The 24,750-nt window shown below is 35.9% G+C and overlaps 1 protein-coding gene across 3 annotated transcripts in view; it reads left to right on the top strand.

Annotated features, from left to right (window-relative positions):
* The window catches only part of KLHL5 (kelch like family member 5), a 78,536-nt gene that overhangs the window by 11,641 nt on the left and 42,145 nt on the right, over window positions 1-24,750 (top strand). For 2 of the 3 annotated variants that reach the window (XM_023224538.2, XM_023224539.3), the window contains exon 2: window positions 20,455-20,637. In XM_023224538.2, the coding sequence (XP_023080306.1) occupies window positions 20,495-20,637 (143 nt within the window). In that variant the 5' untranslated portion in view covers window positions 20,455-20,494. Of the gene's footprint in view, window positions 1-7,062; window positions 7,540-20,454; window positions 20,638-24,750 lie in introns of those variants that run through there. The other variant, XM_023224537.1, reaches the window with a different exon arrangement.

Here is a 24,750-nt window from a genome sequence, read left to right as displayed (position 1 = left end):
TTTAGGATACACAAAGAAATGCAATCTCTGTATTATATGGCTTTTACCATGAAGTCATCTTCAGTTTTGAGCATATATCAAAGTTCTTGACTGCCTAGTTTTCAGTCTACCATGTGATTTGTAGAGCCAGATCTCTTGGTATAATGCAACTGAATTTAAATTGTGTGTGTGTGTGTGTGTGTGTGTGTGTCAGTCTCGCCCTGTTGCCCGGGCGACTGTGCGATGGCACAGTCTTGGTTCACTGCAACCTCCACCTCCCAGGTTCAGGCGATCCTCCTGCCTCAGCCTCCTGAGTAGCTGGAACTACAGACATATGTCACTGCATCCGGCTAATTTTTGTATTTTTGTAGAAACGGAGTTTCACCATGTTGGCCAGGCTGGTCTCAAATTCCTGACCTCAAGTGATTCACCCTCAGGGGTGCTGGGATTTTTTTTATCTTCTTGATTTGTAGTTCTTATATTTCTCATATTTTCTTCATAAAAAATAAGAAGTAAGCTTAAACATTAATCCCTTTATGGCATGAAATTCAGCATTTACTTAAATTTAACACTTTTAAGGCATGAGCCACTGCACCCAGCCTGAATTTAAATTTGACATTTTAAAATTTTCATTAATTAAATTAGAAGTATTTCCCAGTTGTTTTTAACAAAGTGAAAGATTTAACATTGTGCTAGAAATCTTAGTTTTGCATTTCAAACTGTAAGTTTTTTTATTACAGAAGACATTTTGGTGCCATGTGTTTGTGGTATCGAGTGAGTAGAATACAAAGATAACCAGTGTTAACCCAGGGCTCACTTGTTCACACTTTAAATTTCCAGTTTCTTGAATAGATTAATTTTTGGCTCTAGACTCCTATCCTGTTTGATTGCTTGATACATAGTTAAAACCAAACATGTCTAAAGCGGCACTCAATCCTCCTGAAACAATATTCTTACCTCCTTACTTGTGTTAATTTTAGTGTTCTTCTTCCAGTCACTCAAACTTGAAAATGCTGTCATCTTTGACTTTTTCCTCTCCGTTTGCCACAGCCATCTTATAAGGCCTCTGTAACATCTTCAACTTCCACCACCCTTTCAGATCTTGTTGCTTTCAGTCAAGTTTGAACTGTGCCTCTCACATGGTAGAGTTTTCTGACTGGTTTCCTTACGAGGTATCGTCCCTTGTAAATCCATTTTTCACCATTGCCAAATTAATCTTGAGGTATATTTCTAAACCCTCACCTCAAAAACCTCAACTTCACCCAAATAAAGGACATACTTACTTCTTTTTAATTCAGTAAGAGTTTCATTCCAGACCCTCTGTTGCTGGATTTTAAAATCTTTCAAGTCAAGGTCTGTGCCATTAGTTTATTCATTTTTTAAAATTTAAATTCAGAAATGATTTAAATACCATGTTCTGTGCAGGTCGTTAGGGATATAGTGGTCCCTGTCCTGATTGATTTTTGTGGTCTATTTCCTCATCTTTGCATTCTGTTCTGCTTACAGAACAAAAGATTTGTTGCATTTATAGAAATATAGTATATTTTTCACATTTATAATGTTTGCTTTTTATGAGAATGGAGAAGCAGTACAGAATATCTGGTGTTATTTCTAGAATTAAAGGTTAGTAAAAGTAGATCTCAAATCATTTAGGGTAAATAATTAACTGAAATTTTCCACCATCATACATTTTTAAGTGTTAGGGAATTTACATGCTGGTAGAATTATATTAATATTCAAATATTTTAAATCGAATTCTGATAGACCTAATTTGACAAAGTTTAAAAAGTATCCCAGAATTATTAAACTTTGGAGGGCTCTTCAAAATCATGCAATACAACTTACTCTTTTTATAACTGAGGAAAAACAGAGAGGTAAGAGCTGCTGGGTTAGTATGGTAAAATTCTTGATGTTTTTTAATGCAGTGTATATCACACACTTAAAACTTTAGAAATAGGCCGGGCGCGGTGGCTCACGCCTGTAATCCCAGCACTTTGGGAGGCCGAGGCGGGCGGATCACAAGGTCAGGAGATCGAGACCACGGTGTAAACCCCGTCTCTACTAAAAATACAAAAAATTAGCCGGGCGCGGTGGCGGGCGCCTGTAGTCCCAGCTACTCAGGAGGCTGAGGCAGGAGAATGGCGTGAACCCGGGAGGCAGAGCTTGCAGTGAGTCGAGATCGCGCCACTGCACTCCAGCCTGGGCGACAGAGCGAGACTCTTGTCTCAAAAAAAAAAAAAAAAAAAAAAACAAAAAAAACAAAACTTTAGAAATAGATTTATTAAAATTGATGAGCCATAAATACTGTTACCTAAAACACTCTATGTGAAGAGAGATTGATGTAATGATGATTAGTAATATAAAGTAGCTACCAAATAGCCATGATTTAAATTGAGTAAAGACATAGCTTTAAAAGCCACACTGTTCAAGTGAGCTCACCTTCAGTCTATCTTAATGACATTTCAGTGTTTCTATTGTAATACTGAATAGTGTCATCTTTTAAATTCACAGACTAAGATTTGAGCAGTTTTGAAACAAATTGCACATGGGTCCTTTAATTACATTTTGAAAAATGTATTCATAATTGACACATATTATCTATTTTAAATAATACTTGAGCTTTTGTATCTCAAGTTTAACCTGAAATAAAGCAAGGTTATAAAATCAGAGGTACAGAATATAATTTTGTAATTAGTTTGAAGAAAGTGTGTCCACTTGAAAAGACATCTGCTGTTTAGCCATTGGATTTCAAGTGATAGAATTTTATGCCTTAAGAATGAATAGAAAAAAGAAATTCTTAGAATAACATTGTGATTTTTCTCCTAAGGTGAAAAAATACTGTACGATTTTGCCAGCCAGGCACCGTGGCTCAGGCCTGTAATCTTAGGACTTTGGGGGGCCGTGGTGGGCGGATCACTTGAGCTCAGAAATTCAAGACCAGCCTGGGCAACATGGCAAAACCCTGGCTCCACAAAAATTCGCCAGGTGTGGTGGCGGGTGCCTATAGTCCTAGTTACCTGGGAGCTGAGATGGAAGGATCACCTGAGCTCGGGAAGTTGTGGATGCAGTGAGCTGAGATCGAGCCACTGCACTCTAGCTTGTGTGACACAGTGATACCCTGTCTCAAAAAAAAAAAAAAAGAAAAATGTTATCACCAAGGTAAATGTGTCTGTAATTTTAAAATTAGATTTTTAATTTATTTTATAATTTAAAAAATAGTGTAAGTATCTACTTTTATTATTGCTCTTACAATTGTTGGATTTTATTATTGCTCTTATAATTGTTGAATAATTTATGTATTCATTAGAGAAATATTTATTGAGCACTTACTGTCTCCTAGGTACTATTCTATTACAAATGCTGGGATTACAGTCATAACTAAAACAAAGCTCTACTTGAGCTTACTTTGTAGTGAGGATAAAGACAATAAGCAAATAAACATCTAATATCCCAGGTGATGGTAAGCGCTATGAGAAAAATTAGGAGGGTCAGCGGGCTTGTGAATGATGAGGGGTCTAGTTTACAGAGAGTAGTCAGTGAAGACTATTTTGATAATTTAACAATGTAATGGTTTTTAATACATATTGATCTTTTATAAATAATTTTCCTGGGAAATACTTGTCATCACAGCTGGATAGATTTTGGGGCAAAATAATTTTATATTGTTGGTGAAAGTTGTTGGAACAGAAGAAAAGGTGTTTTTTAAGTAAATGCGGAATTTCATTCCATAAAGGCATTAGTATTTAAGCTTACTTCATATTTTTGTAAAGAAATATCAGAAATATAAGAACTACAAATCAAGAAGATAAAGATTGATAACTTAATAGAAAAAAAAAAATAGAGGCCTAAATAGCCACTTCATGGAGGATATCCAAATGACCAGTAAACATGAAGAGTTACTCAGCCACATTAATAATGAAGAAAATGTTAAGGAAAACCAAATGGGATACCATTACACACCTGTCAGAATGACTAAAATTAAAAAGACAATATGGCCAGGCACGGTGGTTCACGCCCATAATCCCAGCATTTTGGGAGGCTGAGGAGGGCGGATCACTTGAGGTCAGGAGTTTGAGACTAGCCTGGCCAATATGGTAAAACCCCGTTTCTACTGAAAAAATACAAAAATTAGCCAGGCATGGTGGCGCAGGCATGTAATCCCAGCTACTCAGGAGGCTCAGGCAGGAGAATTGCTTGAACCTGGGAGACGGAGGTTGCAGTGAGCTGAGATCACGCCACTGCACTCTAGAAACCCCATGTCTAGTAAAAACATAAAAAATTAGCTGGACATGGTGGTGCGTGCCTGTAGTCCCGGCTACCCAGGAGGCTGAGACATAAGAATTGCGTGAACCCAGAAGATGGAGCCTGTGGTGAGCCAAGATTGCACCACTGTACTCCTGCCTGGGTGACAGAGTTAGGTTCTATCTTAAAATAAAATAAAATAAAAATAAAATAATAAATAAAATAAAAAAATATAAAATAAATACACATATCTTCAACCCAGCAAGTCCACTCCTGGGAATAAATTCTGTAGATATAAAAGCCTCACAAGCCTCACAATGTTTCTTTCAACATTATTTTAATGGCAAAAACCCCAAAACCTGAAATCAACCTAAATGCCCATTAGCAAGGAGATAGTTTAATAATTGTTTTTTTACAGCAGTGAAATATCATGTGACTCTTAAAAAGATTAATATTTCCATGTATATAAAATTAGATGAGAAGAGCAAAATGCTAAAAGATGAATACAATATGATCTGTCTTATAGCAATAGCAAAAACTCCTGTATATGTGTATATAAATTTGTCCATGATTTTTAAACATGGAGAGAGGTGTGAAAGGCTGTATGTACCAAGCTTGGTGTCAACAATGATTACCATGGGAATGAGTGGAGGAGGATTGACAAAATAAAGGTTTCATCTTTCATTGCCAGATGTTTGCTGTCTCTGGCCCCAGCCCAAAATCCACCACCACCATTACCCATTTTCCAGAAGCCTTTAGGAGCGGGTTGGTGCTTCCCTTGTTGAGAACCACCTACTTAGAGTAACTGAAGTGTTTGCAAAGATGATAGTGCCTGAGCTAAACCTTGAAGGATGAAGTGTGTTTTTTAAACCAGAGTTTCTCTGGGAGGCAGTGTTATAAAAGAGGAAACACCATAATGTAGACTGCCTTGACCGATGAAGTGGTGTGTCTATGTTGGAAAATAGTTAGAAATAAAGTTGGATAGGTAGAGTGAAGTTAGAAGGGTGTTGATCAGAAGGAGTCTGACAAAGGTGAGAGGAGAGGGGAAAGTGTCATTTCACTTTCTAATGTGTCCTGCACAGTACCGCCAAGTTAATTTTCTAAAACATTGTCCTGTTCAACAGTCCATTCAATAATGCCTTTGCTGCATGCTCAAGGCATTTTATCTCATTGTATTCATCTAACTTCATCTCTTCCTACACCTTAAAATTAATTAGGTATGGCTGGCTGATCAAACTATTTCCCACCTCTTCCTTGTAGATATGCCCACCTCATGCTTTTATTAGAATCTTTTTCTATAGAAATCTGTCATTCTACCTAAACCACATTTTACTATTCTTAGCAGCCTTCTCCCTAATGAAACTGGCCCATACCACTCCATTGCCATCCTGATATCTCCTTTCTTTCATGCAGTTTTTATGGTTTTTCCCATATTATTTAGCATGAAATTGTACTTGGCTTTTTATGCTTCTCATTCTTGTTTCTCTGAATAATTTGTATTCTCCTAAAGAGTTGTGTGAGGTTAAGATATATGCCTCACAATATTTTTGTAAACCTCCAAAGTAGTTTTTGTTTTTGTTTTTTGGTCAGCTTACATAGGCATCGCCTTTTATATGGAATTAGTTGATAAAGGAGTAAATACTGAGCACCCTGAAAACTCAAATTCTGCATTGATAGATCACACTTTAATATTGCAACATTTTAATGTTTCTTATTTTACCTTATCAAATATTTTGTATTTGGTTCAGTAGCTAGATTTAATTATTTTGGGGGTTAGGAACCAAGATGTATATATCTCTGTGTCCCTGACAATGCCTAGTAGATTGCATTGTTCACAATAACTACTCAGTATTTTTTAGTTTGATTTATTTTTATTTGCTTTATCAATTTGCCTTAACTGTAACCATGTTCAAACCATTGTTTGTTTTGCTAACAACAGAGGGCACCATTAGGGCACTTGTACACCCAATAGTCCCATCCCAGTCCCTGGTAGCTTTTTGGAGCCGCACTTTCCTTTTCCTAAGTAATGTCATAGACATTTGGGTATTATACTAACTGGCAGTGGCCCATTTCTACTTATAGAGAATTCCTGGCCTCAGTTTATTTGAAAAATAGTATTTGTTACTTTTTGATCCTTTGTAGTTTTCAGACTTTTTATTCTCCTCATTATTCTTTATCTGAGTGAAATCTTACCCAGGATCTTACTATATTAATTAGATCCATTTGTTTTATGAAGGGAGAAGATAGAGGTGAAGGCACCAATCTGGAGCCCCACCTTTGTACTCCCCTTTCCTCCTCATTCCCCACCCAAAGAGCACAGCTTGAAAATCACCATTAACTCATCTAATTTTACAAATGCTTTTTAAAAAACTTGTTTTGTGGTATTTCACTTAGGGACTTAGTTTAGAAATAGAAACATTTTAGTTTTAAAGTGATTATTTTTAAGTACAAAGGGAAATGCTATAGAGTTTCAGCAATAAAAGAGTTAATATACTAAGCAGCAGAGACTGAGATACTGCAACGGGGATAGTGTTTTCTGTCTCTGTCATTTGTGGTTTAAGAAAAAGGGGGTGGTGTTCTGCATTTGAAAGGACTTTAATGAATGCTGTCAGTGTTTGTGAGACCTAATGGTCAGTATGGGAAAGGAGAGCCGGGAAAGTGGTCTAGCTGCTTCAGGATAGGTGGATGAGAGTTTGCTCTGATTGAACGGAATGTTCCACCGTGTTTCATCTTTATTCATTATCCTTTGTTCTTTAAAATCTGACATATTGGCATCAAAGTAATTGTAGATATATATATAAATGTGATTTATTTTCCTTTACATCTTTTTGTTGTGTACAGCAGGGCATATACTTCTCTTGTCTTGGTTGGATGCACAAATCTGTGTGCAGTGCTTTTTGCCCGTTGCCTAGACGATCACTTGGTTTCTCTGAGGATGTCTGGTTCTCGTAAAGAGTTTGATGTGAAACAGATTTTGAAAATCAGATGGAGGTGGTTTGGCCATCAAGCATCATCTCCTAATTCTACAGTTGACAGCCAGCAGGGAGAATTTTGGAACCGAGGACAGACTGGCGCAAACGGTGGGAGAAAGTTTTTAGATCCATGTAGCCTACAATTGCCTTTGGCTTCAATTGGTTACCGAAGGTCCAGCCAACTGGATTTTCAGAATTCACCTTCTTGGCCAATGGCATCCACCTCTGAAGTCCCTGCATTTGAGTTTACAGCAGAAGATTGTGGCGGTGCACATTGGCTGGATAGACCAGAAGTGGATGATGGCACTAGTGAAGAAGAAAATGAATCTGATTCCAGTTCATGCAGGTTGATTATTTTCTTACTGTTAGAAAAGGGGTGTGGGGGTATAGCTCTATAATGTTTTTAAATAATTTAGTATTTATTATTTAAAATCTGATTATATATATACATCTGCATACACATATATCTTGGTGTGAACATGTGATACTTCTAGGATTTTTTTAATGTTCTAATATTCTGTAAAATTACAAAGACAACAAATAGCATTCATTTTGAAATATCTTGTGTTCTATATATAGATCTGGCTCAGCTTTGAAAATAATATACAGTAGCAATTTCCTATATCATTGCCTGTGGTTTGCTTCATTCATTAACCTTCTATATTCATATCAAAACTATAGAAAACATTTCTATAGTATGAAATTTTATGTGACATTTTAGTTTTTAACAGATTATAGAGTCATTTTTTAATTTAATGAAAAGGAAAGGTTCTACAAAGAGATGCACATTATAGTTACCAATTTTTTGACACAATTGTAGTTGTCAATAATATTTTTCTTATGGTTGTTTCTCTTTGTCCTGTCTGTGTTACAGCTCTCCAGACTAATATAGAGAATACTGAGTAACATGTCTCTATAAGATGACAGCTACTAATTCCTGTTACCTTCACTTTCACTGAAATGTGTGCTATTTAAGGAAATGAAGGACATTCCTTCAGGAGAGTTTAAAGGAATGTAGAGGGGCTAGATGTGATTAGCTGGTGAAAAGGGGACAGGAAGAAGGGGAAATCAGTTAGAAGAAAGAAAATACAGGAAAAAATTGGTAATTTCATAGTGACTTTATCTACCTTTTTCTTGGAATCTGGCTTTATCTTTGAAATGGATTTTCTTATTGATCAGTTTAAACTACAATAAGATTATGTAACAAGTTAGAGCATGAAAGTCATCTTTCTCATCAATCTTCATTCAAAAATATTTCTAAATATTTAAAGGCACAAATAACTTATCGTTTGTCTAATTTGATTATTATATTTTTCTTTTAAAATTTCTGTGCAGCTTTTGATAACACTTGTAATTTATAAGTTGGTTATTAATGATATAGGCATCATATGGATTGAGACAAAATGAATTTATATATTTAAGTATCTCTCACTTGAGGATATTTACCACCTTTTCCTCTTCTAACCTTAAGAATGTGGAATTGGAAGGATAAAAAATGTATACTCTAGTCATCTGTCATCATTTGTGTAAAGGAGAGGGGAATATCTGTATGTAGGTAAATAGTGTATTTAATTTGAATTTTTTAAAATTAGTTCATGACTTGGCATTATCTTAAGGGAATAGAAGCCACTAATAATTTAATTTGGAAATCAATTGAGCTAATGTGGTTTCATTGTTTGTATTTTCTTTGGAGACTTGTTGCCATAAAGAGAACAATTTATATAGTAAAAGATTTATCATTTTTGTGGAGAACCAAACAGTAAATGTTTCATTTGAAAATCAAAATATCAAGAATATTTTAACAAAATTTTAAAAAAAAAATTTATTTACCAACATAAGTAAATTCACATATGAAACTCTTAATATGTATCTACTACTGGAGAAATTATAATGTGAATATAAAATTTTTATACATGTGTAATCTTGGAAAAATTTTACACACATTGGTTGCTATAATTCCTTACAACAAAGGTAGTTTGCATGGCTAATGATTACTGAAATAAAATTAAGCTATTCTTTAGTATGCATACAGAAATATCTTGGTGGGCTATTCATTATGAAATAAAAAAGATTATCCTTTTTTGACTGAGAGATTGCTATGTGCATTCTTCAATAATTTTTAATTGACATTTTTAATTTATAGGAGATATAAAAAATGACATTTTAAAAAATCTAAAATAAATGAAGTTGTTTAAAAAATGCTACTCAAGAAGACTCATCAAAGTAAAACGGGTGTAGACAGTTTACATCTTCAGTGACCAAACTATTCCAAAAATAAAATTTCAAAAATAAAATGTACTGTGAAAAAATGTTTTTGATTTTTAGATATGAGGGGAAATATTTCAAAGCAATTTAATATTTTGGATGGTTTGAAATTTCAATCTTCTTATTGCAAATAAGGAAAAAAACAAACATTCAAGATTTTAGAAAAGTCCTTTGTCTGTATATTCTTTTTCTCTATTTTTTTTCTAGATTAAATAGATCTAATTTTTATATTTTCCTTCAACACCCTGACTGAATCTTTGACCTTTGTCATAAAGATACATTTATTTGCACTCAGCTTTTTGATTAAGTGAGCAGTCAGACTTCTCTAAGTAGTTGTTCATCTACTGTAAACAAATCAAAGCCTGTCACTGTTAATGTCACACTGACATTCATCAATTTTTTTTTTTTTTTTTTTTTTTTTTGAGACAGTCTTGCTCTGTCAACCCAGACTGGAATGCGATAGCACGATCTCTTCTCACTGCAACCTCTGCCTCCCGGGTTCAAGCCATTCTTCTGCCTCAGCCTCCCAAGTAGCTGGGACTACAGAAGTGTGCCCGGCTAAATTTTGTATTTTTAGTAGAGACACTGTTTCGCCATGTTGGCCAGGCTGGTCTTGAACTCCTGACCTCAAGTGATCGCCCACCTCAGCCTCCCAAAGTGCTGGGATTACAGGTGTGAGCCACCACATCTGGCCTCATCAATTTTTTTTTTATATAACTTCGGAACAATTCTTTTTCTTATATAATATTTTGCAAATAATTTATAGTAAATATATAGTAAACATTCTGAGCATACTACAGATTGATATCTTAAAATGTTAAAAACATAATGAAGAAATACATATGATATACTAATTACTTGTTTTAACCGTCGTAATATTTACATGAATTTCAGAACTTAAACTGAAATTTTGAGTTATTAGAAAAAGGGGAAGACAGCTAAGTGGTTTTACATACTCAGAATCTCATTAGCCACGGTGGATCTGGACAGTTTAAAGCAGGAATTAAGAGGCAGCATATGTTGGTCATGTTTTATCAGTTGTATTCTAACAAGGAAAAATGTCTATCTGAGTCTTAGACTTCTGGGAATTTCTACTACCATCCACCTAAATGATTTAAAAGTTTCTCGCCTTTTAACTTTGACCTTGCCTCTGTAGCCTAGCTACCTTTTCTCCGTGAGAGTCATCTAAGTCATTACTTTGGTGTTAAAATACAGACTTAGTCTTCTTATAACATGAGGAATTTTAGACCTTCAGTAATAGAGCTATCACCTTTTATGTGAGCAATAGGATCCTAGATCCTTAATTGAGGATGAATTCATACCAGGGCTAGCAAAATCTATATGGTGGCCCACCATGTAACCATAGTATAAACGTGGTTTATACTTCCCTTGATTTACTGACCTTGAAATTATGTAATTTTTGACATATTTTCAGTTGGAGGAATTTTATTTCAATTTCATTTATAAAGTTAGAGTTTAATATCATCAGGCTATTTTTACTCCTTTTGCATACGACTTTACTGCACTTTACAAGTACAGACGCTTCCTGACATAAAATTTTTCAACTTTACAGTGATGGAAAAGCCTCATGCATTCAGTACATTCTGCGACTTACAATAGGGTACATCCCAATAAACGCACAGTATGTTGAAAAAATATCCTAAGTTGAAAGTGCATTTTCGATTTTTGTTGGGTTTATCCAGACGTAACTCCATCATAAGTTAAGGAGCATCTGTGTTAAAAAATAATCATTGCTGATACTAAACAGGTGCTTCCTAACTGTGAGGCACTATTCTAAGCACTTTACTATATTAACTCATTTAGTCTCACAGCACATTCTTGAGTTAGGTTGCTGCCATTAGCAACCTAATTTTTAAGTTTATAGATGAGTCAAGTGAGGCACAGAAAGGCTAAGCAACTTGCTCAAGGTTAGTAAGTGAAATGACTGCATTTTTTGAAATAAACTTTATTTTTTTGGGACCATTTTACATTTACAGGAAAATTACAAAGATGTTACAGTAAGTTCCTATCTACCCCATATCCAGGTTCCCCTGTTATTTATATCTTATGTTAATATGGTGCATGGGTTACTAGTAATGAACCAGTGGTGATACATTATTGTTAACTAAAGTGCATACTTTATTCACATTTCTTTAGTTTCTTACCTAATGCTCTTTTGAGTTCCAGGATCCTATCCCAGATATCACATTACATTAAATCATTATGTCTCCTTAGCCTCCTCTTGGCTATGACAGTTTTTTAGATTTTACTTGCTTTTGATGACCTTGGCAGTTTTGGGAGTACTAATCATACTAATCAGTTGTTTTGTAGAATGTCTTACTCAATTGAGATTTGTTTTTCCATAATTAGACTGAGGTTATGGGCTTTGGGGAGGAATACCACAGAGATAAAATGCCATTTTTATCACATCATATCAAAGATGCACACCGTTAATCTGACTTACCACTGTTGGTATTGACCTTGATCACTTGGAAATAGTTGCATTTTTGAACTCAAACAATTAAGTTGTAGATTTCATGCTCTTAACAAACACTGTACTATTAATATATTGCCTACATACCTGTGACTATTCATTTAATCACAGAGTTTAGCTATAGCATGTAGCTAATTACTCATTCTAACCAGTTTCACCTTTCTTCAGTTAATTCTCTTTCAGTTCTTGAGAATGGCAAGCTTGGCTAGGTTATAGGTGTAATCTCTTGACTCACCCATATGACTCACCCATAAGTCTTTTTTTTTTTTTTTAGTGAGACAGAGTCTTGCTCTGTCACCCAGGCTAGACTGGAATGCAGTGGTGGGATCTTGGCTCGCTGCAATCTCTGCCTCCTGGGTTTAAGCAATTCTCCTGCCTTAGCCTCCAGAGTAGCTGGGATTACAGGCACGTACCACCATGTCCAGCTAATTTTTTTATATTTTTAGTAGAGATGGAGTTTCACTGCATTGGCCAGGTTGGTCTTGAACTCTTGAGCTCAAGTGATCTGTCCACCTTGGCCTCCCAAAGTGCTGGGATTACAAGCATGAGCCACCACACCTGGCCCCATAACTCTTTATCCACAGTCTTCTAACCCATCTTACTGATTGCTGGCCTCTCTGTCTTTCCACTGCAGATACTTCAAACTCTTTTATTTTTTGGTCAATTGATTTGCTACTCCTCAACTCATCCTGAAGGCATAGGTCCTCCTCCCCTCCCAACATGAGGTTATCTACATAATATCACCACTCCTCATGTGCATTCTCCTTTTTCTGGACCCTCTTTATGTTGTCTCTGCATCTCATTGTTTGATCCAGTCTATTAATTCTGGTTCAGTTTTAAATTAAAATCCTATAATGGAAAAAAAAATGTGTTTCCAGCGGTAGCAGAGAAGTTTATAATGAACTTGTATCTAGAAAGGACAATATTGCATTGTCTCCCCTCTCACATATATGCCCACATCTTATCATGGACTCCATTGAGAATGTGATGTAAGCTATGTAACCTCTCCCCAGAAAACACTGTGTGTGTGTGTGTGTGTGTGTGTGTGTGTGTGTGTGTGTGTGTGTGTGTGAAATATTTCATATAGGGTTCAAGGAGTTCATGAACCCTCAGAAGGCTATCTGTATGCTGTATCCATCAGAGGTCTTAGTTTAAGCAACTGAAGTTGACTGGGTGATTTAACCAGAAATAGGAATTTATTGAATCATAATAGTTCCCAGAACTGCTGGGAAAGCTGAAGAATCAGTATATGAAAAGGATAGGTCCTACAGTTACACAACTCCAAATTGTTTAAGCAGAAAATCTGTCTTTATGCCATTTATCACTCACATTTTATTTTACCTGTGTTTCACTTGGAACTAGAGAGTGAGGGTTTAAGTGTTTAGAATCAGATATATTGGGCATGAAAATGATGGCGTGTACACACACACACCTCATAGATAACTACATAACTACATCGTTTGCTCATTTAACTTTAGGAAGTATATTAGTAAGGCATAGGCTAAAATCATGTAACAAAGACATTTAGAAACACAGTGGCTTAAATTAGATTGAAGTTTATTTCTCACCTCACAGGTGGGCAAGTCGCCCAGGGCGGGTAGGTAGCTCTGCTTCACGAGTTCATTCAGAGACCCAGGTTCCTGTTATATTGTTTCTCCTTACTGTATGATGTTATCTTTTCTGCATGATTGAAGCTTACTCAGCTGTCCCTCAGCATGCCAACCTGTAGGAAGGACCAAAGAGAGGAAAGGGAAGACATTAAGGAAGCGACACAGGTTGCACATATCAGTTCTGCATATATTCATTGGTCACATGGCCACAACTAGTTACAAAGGAGGCTCAGAAATACAGTCTCACCCTAGGTAGCCATGTCTCCAGCTAAAAGTCATTTACTGTGGTAGATATAAAGAATGGATCTGGGGTTATAATCAACAGAGTGCAGGAAGTGAAGATGGCTGAATAGAATGCTTCAGAGTTCTTTAGATCTAATTTTTAAATGAATTTTTTCCTATTATATTATATATCTATTTTACCATATTTATATTATTTTTATATATTTTTACCATATATATATATATATATATTACCATAGAGCTATTAGAAAATAGAGATAAGTAAAAATGGAAAAAGTAAAAATCATCAACTACCCAGCCACCTCAGAATGCCAACTGTTAATTTGAGGAAGTGTCCTGTTATATTTTCTATACATGTATAGTATGTGTTTTTAAAATAAAAATCTCAATCTTATTGTACATATTGTTTTGTAGCCTGCTTTTTTTGCCCTAATGTAAGTTTGTAAATTAGAACTCGTGGTTGAAAATGACAGAAGCCCAAATCAAACTGACTTAAACAAAAACTAGAAATTTTTGGTTCACATAAATAAAAAGTCCAAGGATAGAGTCTAGCTTTAGACATGGCTGGATCCAAATGATCAAATAACACTAATAATCTATTTTTCTCCATTTCTAAATTCTGTTTTCCTTTGTGATGCCATCATCTCAGGTAGTCTGTCAGTGTGGTAGCAGAAAGGCCATTAACAGCTCCAAGTTTACTTTTTGTCAGCTTAGCAAGCTCAATGGAAAGAAAGTGACACTTTTCCAAGAGGGTGATCAAACATCATGAAGTTGACTCTGATTGGTCTTATTTGGGTCCTGTGCCCACCTAAACCAATTGTTATTGCCAGGAGATACGATACTCTTATTGGCCAGGCCTCATTGGCTTCTACACCTCTGACCATTCCCTGTAGACTGAGGCAGGGAATGTGTGGTTTCCGAAAAAGTAGAGATGGGTTTTATTACCGTAAGAAGGAATGCTGGATAGGCAAAAACAATGTCCACTAAATAGCTCTCTAGGCCATTAAATATTCTGTATCTTTTCAAATGGCTCCATCATTCTTCTGTGTTTGGATTGTCCTTTTTATTTAACCAGTATTCTATTTTTTTGAATGTAGATTTTTCTAGTATTTCTCTATTAGAAACAACCTGTGAGAAACCCTCCCTGTAGCTAGATCTCTGTACATATTGATGATTCTTTCTTTTGGACAAAATCCCAAGGATGTTCACATTTGAGGGGTTTTGATTTGTATTTTCAAAGTCATTTCAGGAACATTTCTATTTTAATTCTCATCAGCATTGTATTAAAATGTCCATTTCCCTTCCCCTTCATGCTGGTTATTATTTAAGAAAATTGGATTCTTATAAACAGCATTTAACTCTCTTTACCACAGATATTCTGGCACTATCCCAGGGGAAAAATGCCCTATAAATTTCCAAATCAAAATATATTTCTCTTGAGGAGGGAAAGGGTGAAGACATCCATTTTCCTTAGCTCTTACTGTTTCTCTTTACGCAATTGCCTTGTCTCCTCTTCTTTCTCACCCACCTAAATGTCAAGACATATTTCAATTCGCACCTACTACTTGTTGACTTTCTAAACACTAGCCCATACTGATCTTCCCCTTTTCTGTATTCCAATAGCAATTATACTCCAATTAAAGATGCACAAGATGATCAATTGGAGTAATGGTTAAAAATATATGTAAATGCTTCTGTTTATATTTTATCTTTTAAATTTCTATTTTTGTCTGTATATTATATAAAAATTGTACAATGGCATCTATATCTTTTATAAATTAGTAAATATATATTTGGGCACATGCTTAAAAGTATACTGAAAAGGATATGTATCAAATTTAGAGACTGCTAGCCTATACCTTGCACCTTGTAGTTTTGAATATTTGTAAAAGATGACAAAAGATTCGTAATATAGTAAGCACACTTCTGCAAAAACATGAGTTCCGAATGCCACAAACTAGGAGTAAATCACTTCCTGAGAGTGAGCCAAACAGACTATTTACAGTTTCAAAAGAGTTTTTTTCTACTCATAATCATAGACAGTATAAGTTTTATAAATTAATTTGTAAACCTTCTTTTGAAAAATTACTCCATTAAGAAATTCTAGTGTAAATTCTGGCGATAAAAGTAAAAGGATCTAAATAGTTTACAATAAAAAGGTGTATTGGTCATGGTGAATATTGTGTGAGCACATGCACATGTAAGCACATGTAAAATCTGGGGAATTACAAGGGTTAGAGTTGCTATTTCACTTTTTCCAGATATGGAGCTTGACTCTTCAAATTCCAAGTCCCTTCACTAGGGATAATATCTTTGTTAGCATTCCCCCAGTTTCTAACTGGTGCAATGCAGAGTAGTCGCTCTGTGAATAGTTGGTGACTTGTTTCTATTTGACACTTGCCTCTTTTCTATGTTTAGGCATTTTTCTTATTTTAAAATTCATTGCCTACTGCAGAGAAAGACATAAGCTACAAGTTAAATGTTTCCCTGTAGACTAGAAATATCCAGCAATGTATTCATTACAGTGAAAGTCTAACATAAAAGATTTGAATGATCTTATGTAATTTTTTGAAATATGATTTACTATCTTAGTGGTATCATATAAGTAAAACTAAGCAGAGATATTAGATGTATTTCCTCTGTTGTTATGTAAAAGATCAAGTAGAAATAAGAGAGAAATATGTTTTAAATGCTTCAGGAATGGCCTATTCCCAGATATTTGTGTTGTGGGTTAGAATGTTTACTAAAAGCCATTTTAAATAAGAAGTATGAAATTTAGTTACGAAAAATGATAATGCCAGGGATCATTTTTTTAAAAAAGACAACCATCCAAACAACATTATATAAAGATCAAAGACTGTAATTACAGGCCTTCCCATTGGCCACTGAAAAGTAGGGTTCTACTAACAGTAGCTTTCCTCGATTGTGTACTAATCTGCGCTAGGGCTTGTGCATGCATTATATCATTTAATAATCCTCTCTTGAGGATCCCCTAAAAGACAGCACTATGTATTATTTCTGTTTTGCTGTTAAAGAAAGTAAGCCTTAGAGAAGTTAAATAACTTGTCCAGAATTATACATAGTGAGTGACAGAGTGAGAGTTGAACCCAGGTCTATAGGACTCTAGACCAGCACTGCACAATGGAACTTTCAGCATTGATGGAAATGTTCCATATCTGTACCATCCTATTTGGTAGCCACTAGCCCCGAGAGACTATTGAACACTTGAAATACGACTAGTCCAACTAAAGAACTGAATTTAAAATTTTTATTTAAATTAAAATAGCCTCATGGAGCTAGTGGCTACTGTATTGGACAGCACAGCTCTAGAACTTCCTAAAATGTGCTTCATCACTCATCAATACCTCCTTAATTCTATTTTCCTATTACATGCTAAACAAAAGATGTAATAGGAGAAAAAAGAGTAAGGAAGTCTTACCGGAGGTGCTTACCAGAGGCTGAGGGTGGGGAGTGCCAAAGAGAGACTTGGGTCAGTGTGCACAAAGTTACAATTAGAAGGAACAAGTTCTCATGTGCTAGAACACAGGAAGGTGACTATGGTTTATAGCTAAAAGGGCTTTAAATAGCTAAAAGAGAGTGCTCTACATGTTTTTCACCACAAAGAATTGATAAATATTAGAGGTAATGAATTTGTTAATTACCCTGATTTTAGCAGTTCACCACATATACACGTATCAGAGCTTCACATTATACCCTATAAATATATACAATTGTTATTTGTCAATAATATTAAAAATAAAATTATTTTAAAAATATGTTCAAATCTCACCTCAGACCTATTGAATCAGTCTCAGGGTATGAGGCCTTGAACACTGAGACTGAAATGCTCCCTAGTTATCCTGACTTGTTTCAGCATCTGAACCAAAATACCCTGAAAGTTCTTGACAAGAAAATTATTAACTGGGCATATGCCAACATCAGAAGCAGCCTATAATAACAATGATGATAGTATTACAAAGTTCCGTTGTTCTTTCAGAACTTTAACATTGATTAGCATCTGTGTTAGTTGATGGCAGTTCATCACTCAAGAAACATTCAACTAATTTATTTGTTTAATCATTACTTATAATTTGATATGAAGTATAAGAAATGTGATACAAAATATAGGAGCCTTAAGAAAGAAGTACTTGATTTATTTACTTGTTCTTGAATTTATGGCTTATAAAAATTAGATACTATAATTTTTTCCCCTCCTCAGGTCACTAATGCTCTTATAATCATTTGTCAGTATTTTAACAGTATAAAACTTTATCAAAAAATATTTTAAATATTCATTTATTTTTATTTTTATTTTTTTGAGATGGAGTCTCGCTCTGTCGCCGAGGCTGGAGTACAGTGGCGTGATCTTGGCTCACTGTAACCTCCACCTCCTGGGTTCAAACGATTCTCCTGCCTCAGCCCCCCGAGTAGCGGGACTACAGGCGTGTACTACCATGCCCAGCTAATTTTTTTTTTTTTTTGTATTTTTAGTAGAGACAGGGTTTCACCATATTAGCCAGGATGGCCTCAATCTCCTGACCTTGTGATCCACCTGCCTCGGCCTCCCAGAGTGCTGGGATTACAAGCGTGAGCCACTGCAAAATCTTCAAATTATTATTCATCAAAACCACCGTTATTTTTTTGCTTATGTTATGCTGTCTCCTAAATTTTAAAATAGTTTCTAATTCTCATTTATTTGTATAAACAATATGTAATTACATAGTATTCAACCCATTTTTTATAATAACGATCTTAAATGTGAAGTCAAGATCTTGACTTGAATTTTCCAAGTCATTACACCAGTAATATTCATAGTGTACAACACATCCTTTCTAGATAATATACATTTGACTTCTGTTGTCATTACTGACAATTATCTTCCAAGGGCATTTATCTGATGCCCATGTTTGTATGGTACTGAAAATACATCAGACTAGGAGGATTTAGGAAGGAATATTTATCAGTTAAGGCATTGTTAACTTCTAAAACAGATAAATCTTAGTTCAATGTGAGTGTTCTTGCTTTAGTGATCTTTTGTGTATTTTACTTCTTCCTTTTTCTAAGTCTTCAGTCCTCTCCCTTCAACCTGTGGATAGAGAAAGAAAATACGGAAAAGCCATACCTGTTCTTAGCCACTTTAAGGTGAACTGTGTGATGTAATAGTTTATTTCCATAAGAACACACCTGTTTGCAAGAGGGGCTGGGAAATGTAGTTTAGCTATATTCTCAGGGGGAAAAAAGGATGTTTTGGTGAACACATGGCAGTTTCTGTGATAGCCCTATCTCTGCCATGAATGAACTCTGATTCTTGGCAAGGCACTTAATCTCCTTGGCTTCAGTTCCCTTTACTTTAAAAGTAAGAAATATGATGACTTTTTCTTTTTTGATAAGGTTATTAGTTATATTAACAAGATTATCTTAAGATATAGTGGGACTTGATTCAACAAAGCATATGTCACAACCATAATATCCTTAAAAGAAGATCTGATGAGAAATGAGAACTAAGTTATGGCACAGTCAGTGGTTTTACAGTTAATTGCATTACCAACCGACTTTAATTGCTTGATTTAAGTGATCCTGGAGAGGAGAACTGGGAGTAAGAGTGAGGAGGAATGTGTGCTCAGGACTTCATTCTTAGTCCTAACCTTTTCGCTTTTTCACAGTTTTTATCAGTAAATCATGTGAAAGTGGAACATAAGGCCGGGTGCAATGGCTCACACCTGTAATCCCAGCACTTTGGGAGGCTGAGGCAGGTGGATCTCCTGAGGTCAGGAGTTCGAGACCAGCCCGACCAACATGGAGAAACCCCATCTCTACTAAAAATACAAAAGTAGCCGGGCATGGTGGTGCATGCTTGTAATCTCAGCTACTTAGGAGGCTGAGGCAGGAGAATTGCTTGAACCCAGGAAGCGGAGGTTGCGGTGAGCCGTGATCGCACCATTGCACTCCATTCTGGGCAACAAGAGTGAAATTCCATCTCAAAAAAAGAAAGAAAGAAAGAAGGAAGGAAGGAGGGAGGGAGGGAGGGAGGGAAGGAACGAAGGGAAGGAAGGAAGGAAATAGAACTCATACTCTTCAAATTATAATTTAGAAATTTCAAATAAATTTTTTAGACAGCTGTATTAGGCTATCAAATTCTTTTAACCTATAATATAAGTTATAGATTACCTGGGCTTTTGAGGACTGGACAGAGAACCAAAAGAATTATAACACTATTTTTATGACAACATATTTTTTAATGAACTTGACTTGAATTTGTATCTCCAAAATAATTTGTCTTTCTGCCTTCAAAGATGAATTATCTCTTATATCCTTAAATATAATGTTAGGAGATATGGTTATCAATATGAATATAGCTAGCTCTTTTTCAGCAGAGACATTGGCTGTAACAGAGAAAAGACCTCACAAAAAGATACTACAAAGAATATGTGTAGCAATTAATTAACAGTTTAAATTCACTTACAGTGTTTACAAGAATCATATGACTTGAGGCATCATTGATTTTTAAGAGACTAAAATGAATGATTATACATTAATATTGATAGGTAGCATGATTTCTCTCCTATTTGAAGGCTTTCAAAGGACTTAATAGCAAAGATTTTTTTAATGTGATAGTGATATTTCAAAATGTGTTTTTTTTTCTTTTCAGGACTTCCAATAGTAGTCAGACATTATCATCCTGTCATACTATGGAGCCATGTTCATCAGATGAATTTTTCCAAGCCCTTAATCATGCTGAACAAACATTTAAAAAAATGGAAAACTATTTGAGACATAAACAGTTGTGCGATGTAATTTTGGTCGCTGGTGATCGCAGAATTCCAGCTCACAGGTAGTTGTTTTCTATATTTCTGTATATGTTAAATATTTCCTCGGTAATTTAGACATGTATATTGTGGTAACCTACTTCAATTAACTATTATGTTTTGGGGAAGGGGAATTTCCATCTTCATGGAATTTCCATCAAGAAAACAGTACATATGAAATTATTACATGTTTGGTGATCCTAAAAGGGTCATTGTCCTGCTGTAGAAGCACAATAACAAAACATACTAGCCTCAGATAAGTTGGTATTGTTTGGTATAGACTTCAGCTACTATAAGAAGCTTTTGTGCAATATTCTACCTATTAAATACTTTAAGTAAACTCAATGGCAATTAAAGCTTGTGGATATTTAGAAGAAGAAAAGCTGGTGAAGTGGAGTAGCACAAAGTCTTAAGAGTTTTTAAAATAGACATATCTCTCCCAATTTCTGTTTGCTGATTTCCAAGAAGTATGAAAAGCAGTGCTAGGGAAAAAAAGCCTTTACTACAAATTACATATTATTTCTTGAAGTAAGAAAAGGAAAAGAGCTGTTTAATAAAAAATAATTCATTTTCTTATAATTCTGTATTCAGTTGTTCATTGTTAATCACCACTATGATTCTCAAAGGTTTTTTTTCTTTTCTGGATGCCCTTCAAAACTAATTAACACTCTGTCCCAAAGGTTTTTTTTTTTTAAAAAAAAAAAAAAAACCTTCCGAAGTGAGATAACATTGGAAAAAGCCTTCTAGACATTGGCTTAGGCAAAGACTTAATGACCAAGAACCCAAAAGCAAATGCAACAAAAACAAAGATAAATAGATGGGACTTAATTAAACTAAAAAACTTCTGCACAGCAAAAGAAAGAATGTCTGTGAGTTAACAGACAACCCACAGAGAGTGAGAAAATCTTCACAATCTATACATCCTACAAAGGACTAATATCCAGAATCTACCAAAAAGCTCAAATCGGAAAAGAAAAAAAAAACAGTCCCATCAAAAAGTGGGCTAAGGACATGAATAGATAGTTCTCAAAAGAAGATACACAGATGGCCAACAAATATAGGAAAACATGGTTAACGTCACTAATGATCGGGGAGTGCAAATCAGAACCACAATGCAATACACCTTACTCTTGCAAGAATGGCCACGATCATAAAATCAAAAAATAATCAATGTGGCATAGATATTGGTGAAAAGGGAACACTTTTACACTGTTAGCAGGAATGCACACTAGTGCAAACACTACGGAAAACAGTGTGGAGATTCCTTAAAGAACTAAAAGTAAAAAAAAAAAAAAAACTAAAAGTAAATCTACCAATTGATCCAGCAATACCAGCTATCAATTCAGAGGAAAAGAAGTTATGAAAAACATATTTGCACACAGGTTTATAGCAGCACAGTTTTTAATTGCAAAAATATAGAACCAGCCCAATCAACGAGTGGATAAAGAGTGGACATATATCATGGAATACTACTCACCCATAAAAAGGAATGAAATAATGGGATTCTCAGCAACCTGGATGGAACTGGAGACTTAAGTGAAGTAACTCAAGAATGGAAAACCAAACATCGTATGTTCTCACTCATAAGTGGGAGCTAAGCTATGAGGATGCAAAGGCATAAGAATGATACAGTGAGGCCAGGCGCGATGGCTCACATCTGTAATCCCAGCACCTTGTGAGGTCGAGGCAGGTAGATCACGAGGTCAGAAGTTCAAGACCAGCCTGACCAAGATGGTGAAACACCATCTTTACTAAAAATACAAAAATTAGCCGGGCGTGGTGGCAGGTGCCTGTAATCCCAGCTACTCAGGAGGCCAAGGCAGGAGAATTGCTTGAACCCAGACGATGGAGGTTGCAGTGAACCGAGATCATGCCACTGCACTCCAGCCTGGGCGACAGAGTGAGACTTTGTCTCAAAAAAAAAAAAAAAGAATGATACAATGGGCCAAGCATGGTGGCTCAGGACCTGTAATCCTAGCACTTTGGAAGGCTGAGGTGGATCACTTGAGGCCAGGAGTTCCAGACCAGCCTGGCCAACATGGCAAAGCCCCATCTCTACTAAAAATACAAAAACTAGCCAGGTGTGGTGGCATGAACCTGTAGTCCCAGCCACTTGGGAGGCTGAGTTACGAGTATTGCTTGATTCTGGGAGGCAGAGGATGCAGTGAGCCAAGATCATGCCACTGCACTCCAGCCTGGGCGACAGAGTGAGACTCTGTCTCCCCCGCACCCCCCAAAAAAGAATGATACAGTGGACTTTGGGGACTTAGGGGATAGGGTGGGAGGGGAGTAAGGGATAAAAGACTACACATTGGATACAATGTACTCTGCTTGGGGGATGGGTGCACCAAAATCTCAGAAATTACCACTAAAGAACTATTCATATAACAAAACCCCACCCATTGCCCAAAAACCTATTGAAATAAAAAATAAATAAAAAACTTTCCAAAGTGGAAATAGAATCATTAGGAAGAATTGGCTTGGTATTACAGTTTTCAGTGACTCAATTAGCATACAATTATTGAGATACTACTATATACTGTGACAGAAAGTCCAGGTTATGAACATGGGTTTGTTAGAAAAGCTATTTCAACCTGAATTTCATAGAAGCACCTCAAATTCTGTATTTCCAAAACTGAACTCATTACCTTACCTGCCATGCTTGTGTGAGCCATCAACATCTCACTTAGATGACTGATGCAAAAGCCTCCCAACTGGTCTCCCTGCCTCCACTCTTTGCCCCTACATTCTGTTTTAACATAGCTACCTGGGTGATCCTTTAAAATGGAACTCAGATTCAGTCATTTCTTTGATCGAATCTTTCATTGACTCCTCATGTCACTGGGTGTGAAAGACGAAGTACATGCAATGGCATATGCGATCCAGCCTGCCGTGTCTCTCTAGTATTGTCCTATTGGTCTCTGTCTTGGTCAGTCAGCATCAGCCACTCAACCTCTTGTAGTTCCTTGCATGTGCCTGGCATGCTGCTCCTGCCTTTGGATTTTTGCACTATTTCTTCTGCCTGAAGGCTATTCCCAGATACCTGCATGACCAAATCCTAAACCTCCTTCAGGTCTTTTCCCATGTCACTTTCCAGTGAGACCGCCTATTTAAACTCACCACCCTTTCCCCATTTGCCTTTGCCCTACTTTTTTTCCCCTTAGCACTTATCACCTCTTAATATACTATAGAATTTACTTCTGCTGATCATTGTTTCCCTACCCTCTAAATGTAAGACTCCATAAGGGAGGGATCTTTTGTCTTATTTTGTACCCTGATGTATCTCAAGTATCTAGAACAGTACCCAGTACTTATTGGACATACATCCATATTTGTTCATTGAATGAATGAATGAATGAATAGGCAATTTTCTGAAGAAGCAACCGGTGGCCAATAAGCATTTGAAAAACCTCACTAGCAATCAGATAAATGAAAATTGAAACAACAATGAGATAGCATTTAACACTACATAGATAGCCAAAAATTTTAACATCTGATAATATTATGGGGAAAATGTTAGTCTTATACAGTGCTGGTGGGGTCTAAATTGGTACCTTACTTTGGCAAATCTTATGACTCAGCAATGCCACTTCTGGGGAGGTAAGAAAATGGAATTAGAGAGGGACCCAATGATTATCTGTATCATAATTTTTGTTACTTTTAAAAATGAAAATATTTATTTTAAATCTGTTTAAGTGTGCTGACATGGAAATGTCTTCAAGACATTATCCAGTGAAAAAATGCCTGTTTCAAAAATAAGGCCGGGTGCCGTGACTCACGTCTGTATCCCAGCTCTTTGGGAGGTCCAGGTGGGCTGATCACTTAAGGCCAGGAGTTCAAGACCAACCTGGCCATCATGGCAAAACTCCGTCTCTACTAAAAATAAAAAAATTAGCTGGACATGGTGGCCACCTCTGTAATCCCAACTACTCGGGAGGCCAAGGCAGGAGAATTGCTTGAACCTGGGAAACAGAGGTTGCAGTGAGCCGAGATCACAGCACAGCACTCCAGCCTGGGAGACAGAATGAGACTCTGTCTCAAAAAAAAAATTTATAATTTAAATGTATTATATATGACCATCAAAAACTTAGAGACATAGCTAATATATTTTATAATTATATTATAAAAAATATAGTTTT

This window comes from Piliocolobus tephrosceles, chromosome 3, assembly GCF_002776525.5.
Source record: "Piliocolobus tephrosceles isolate RC106 chromosome 3, ASM277652v3, whole genome shotgun sequence".
Classification (NCBI taxonomy): domain Eukaryota; kingdom Metazoa; phylum Chordata; class Mammalia; order Primates; family Cercopithecidae; genus Piliocolobus; species Piliocolobus tephrosceles.
This window is presented reverse-complemented; position numbering and strand designations above follow the sequence as displayed.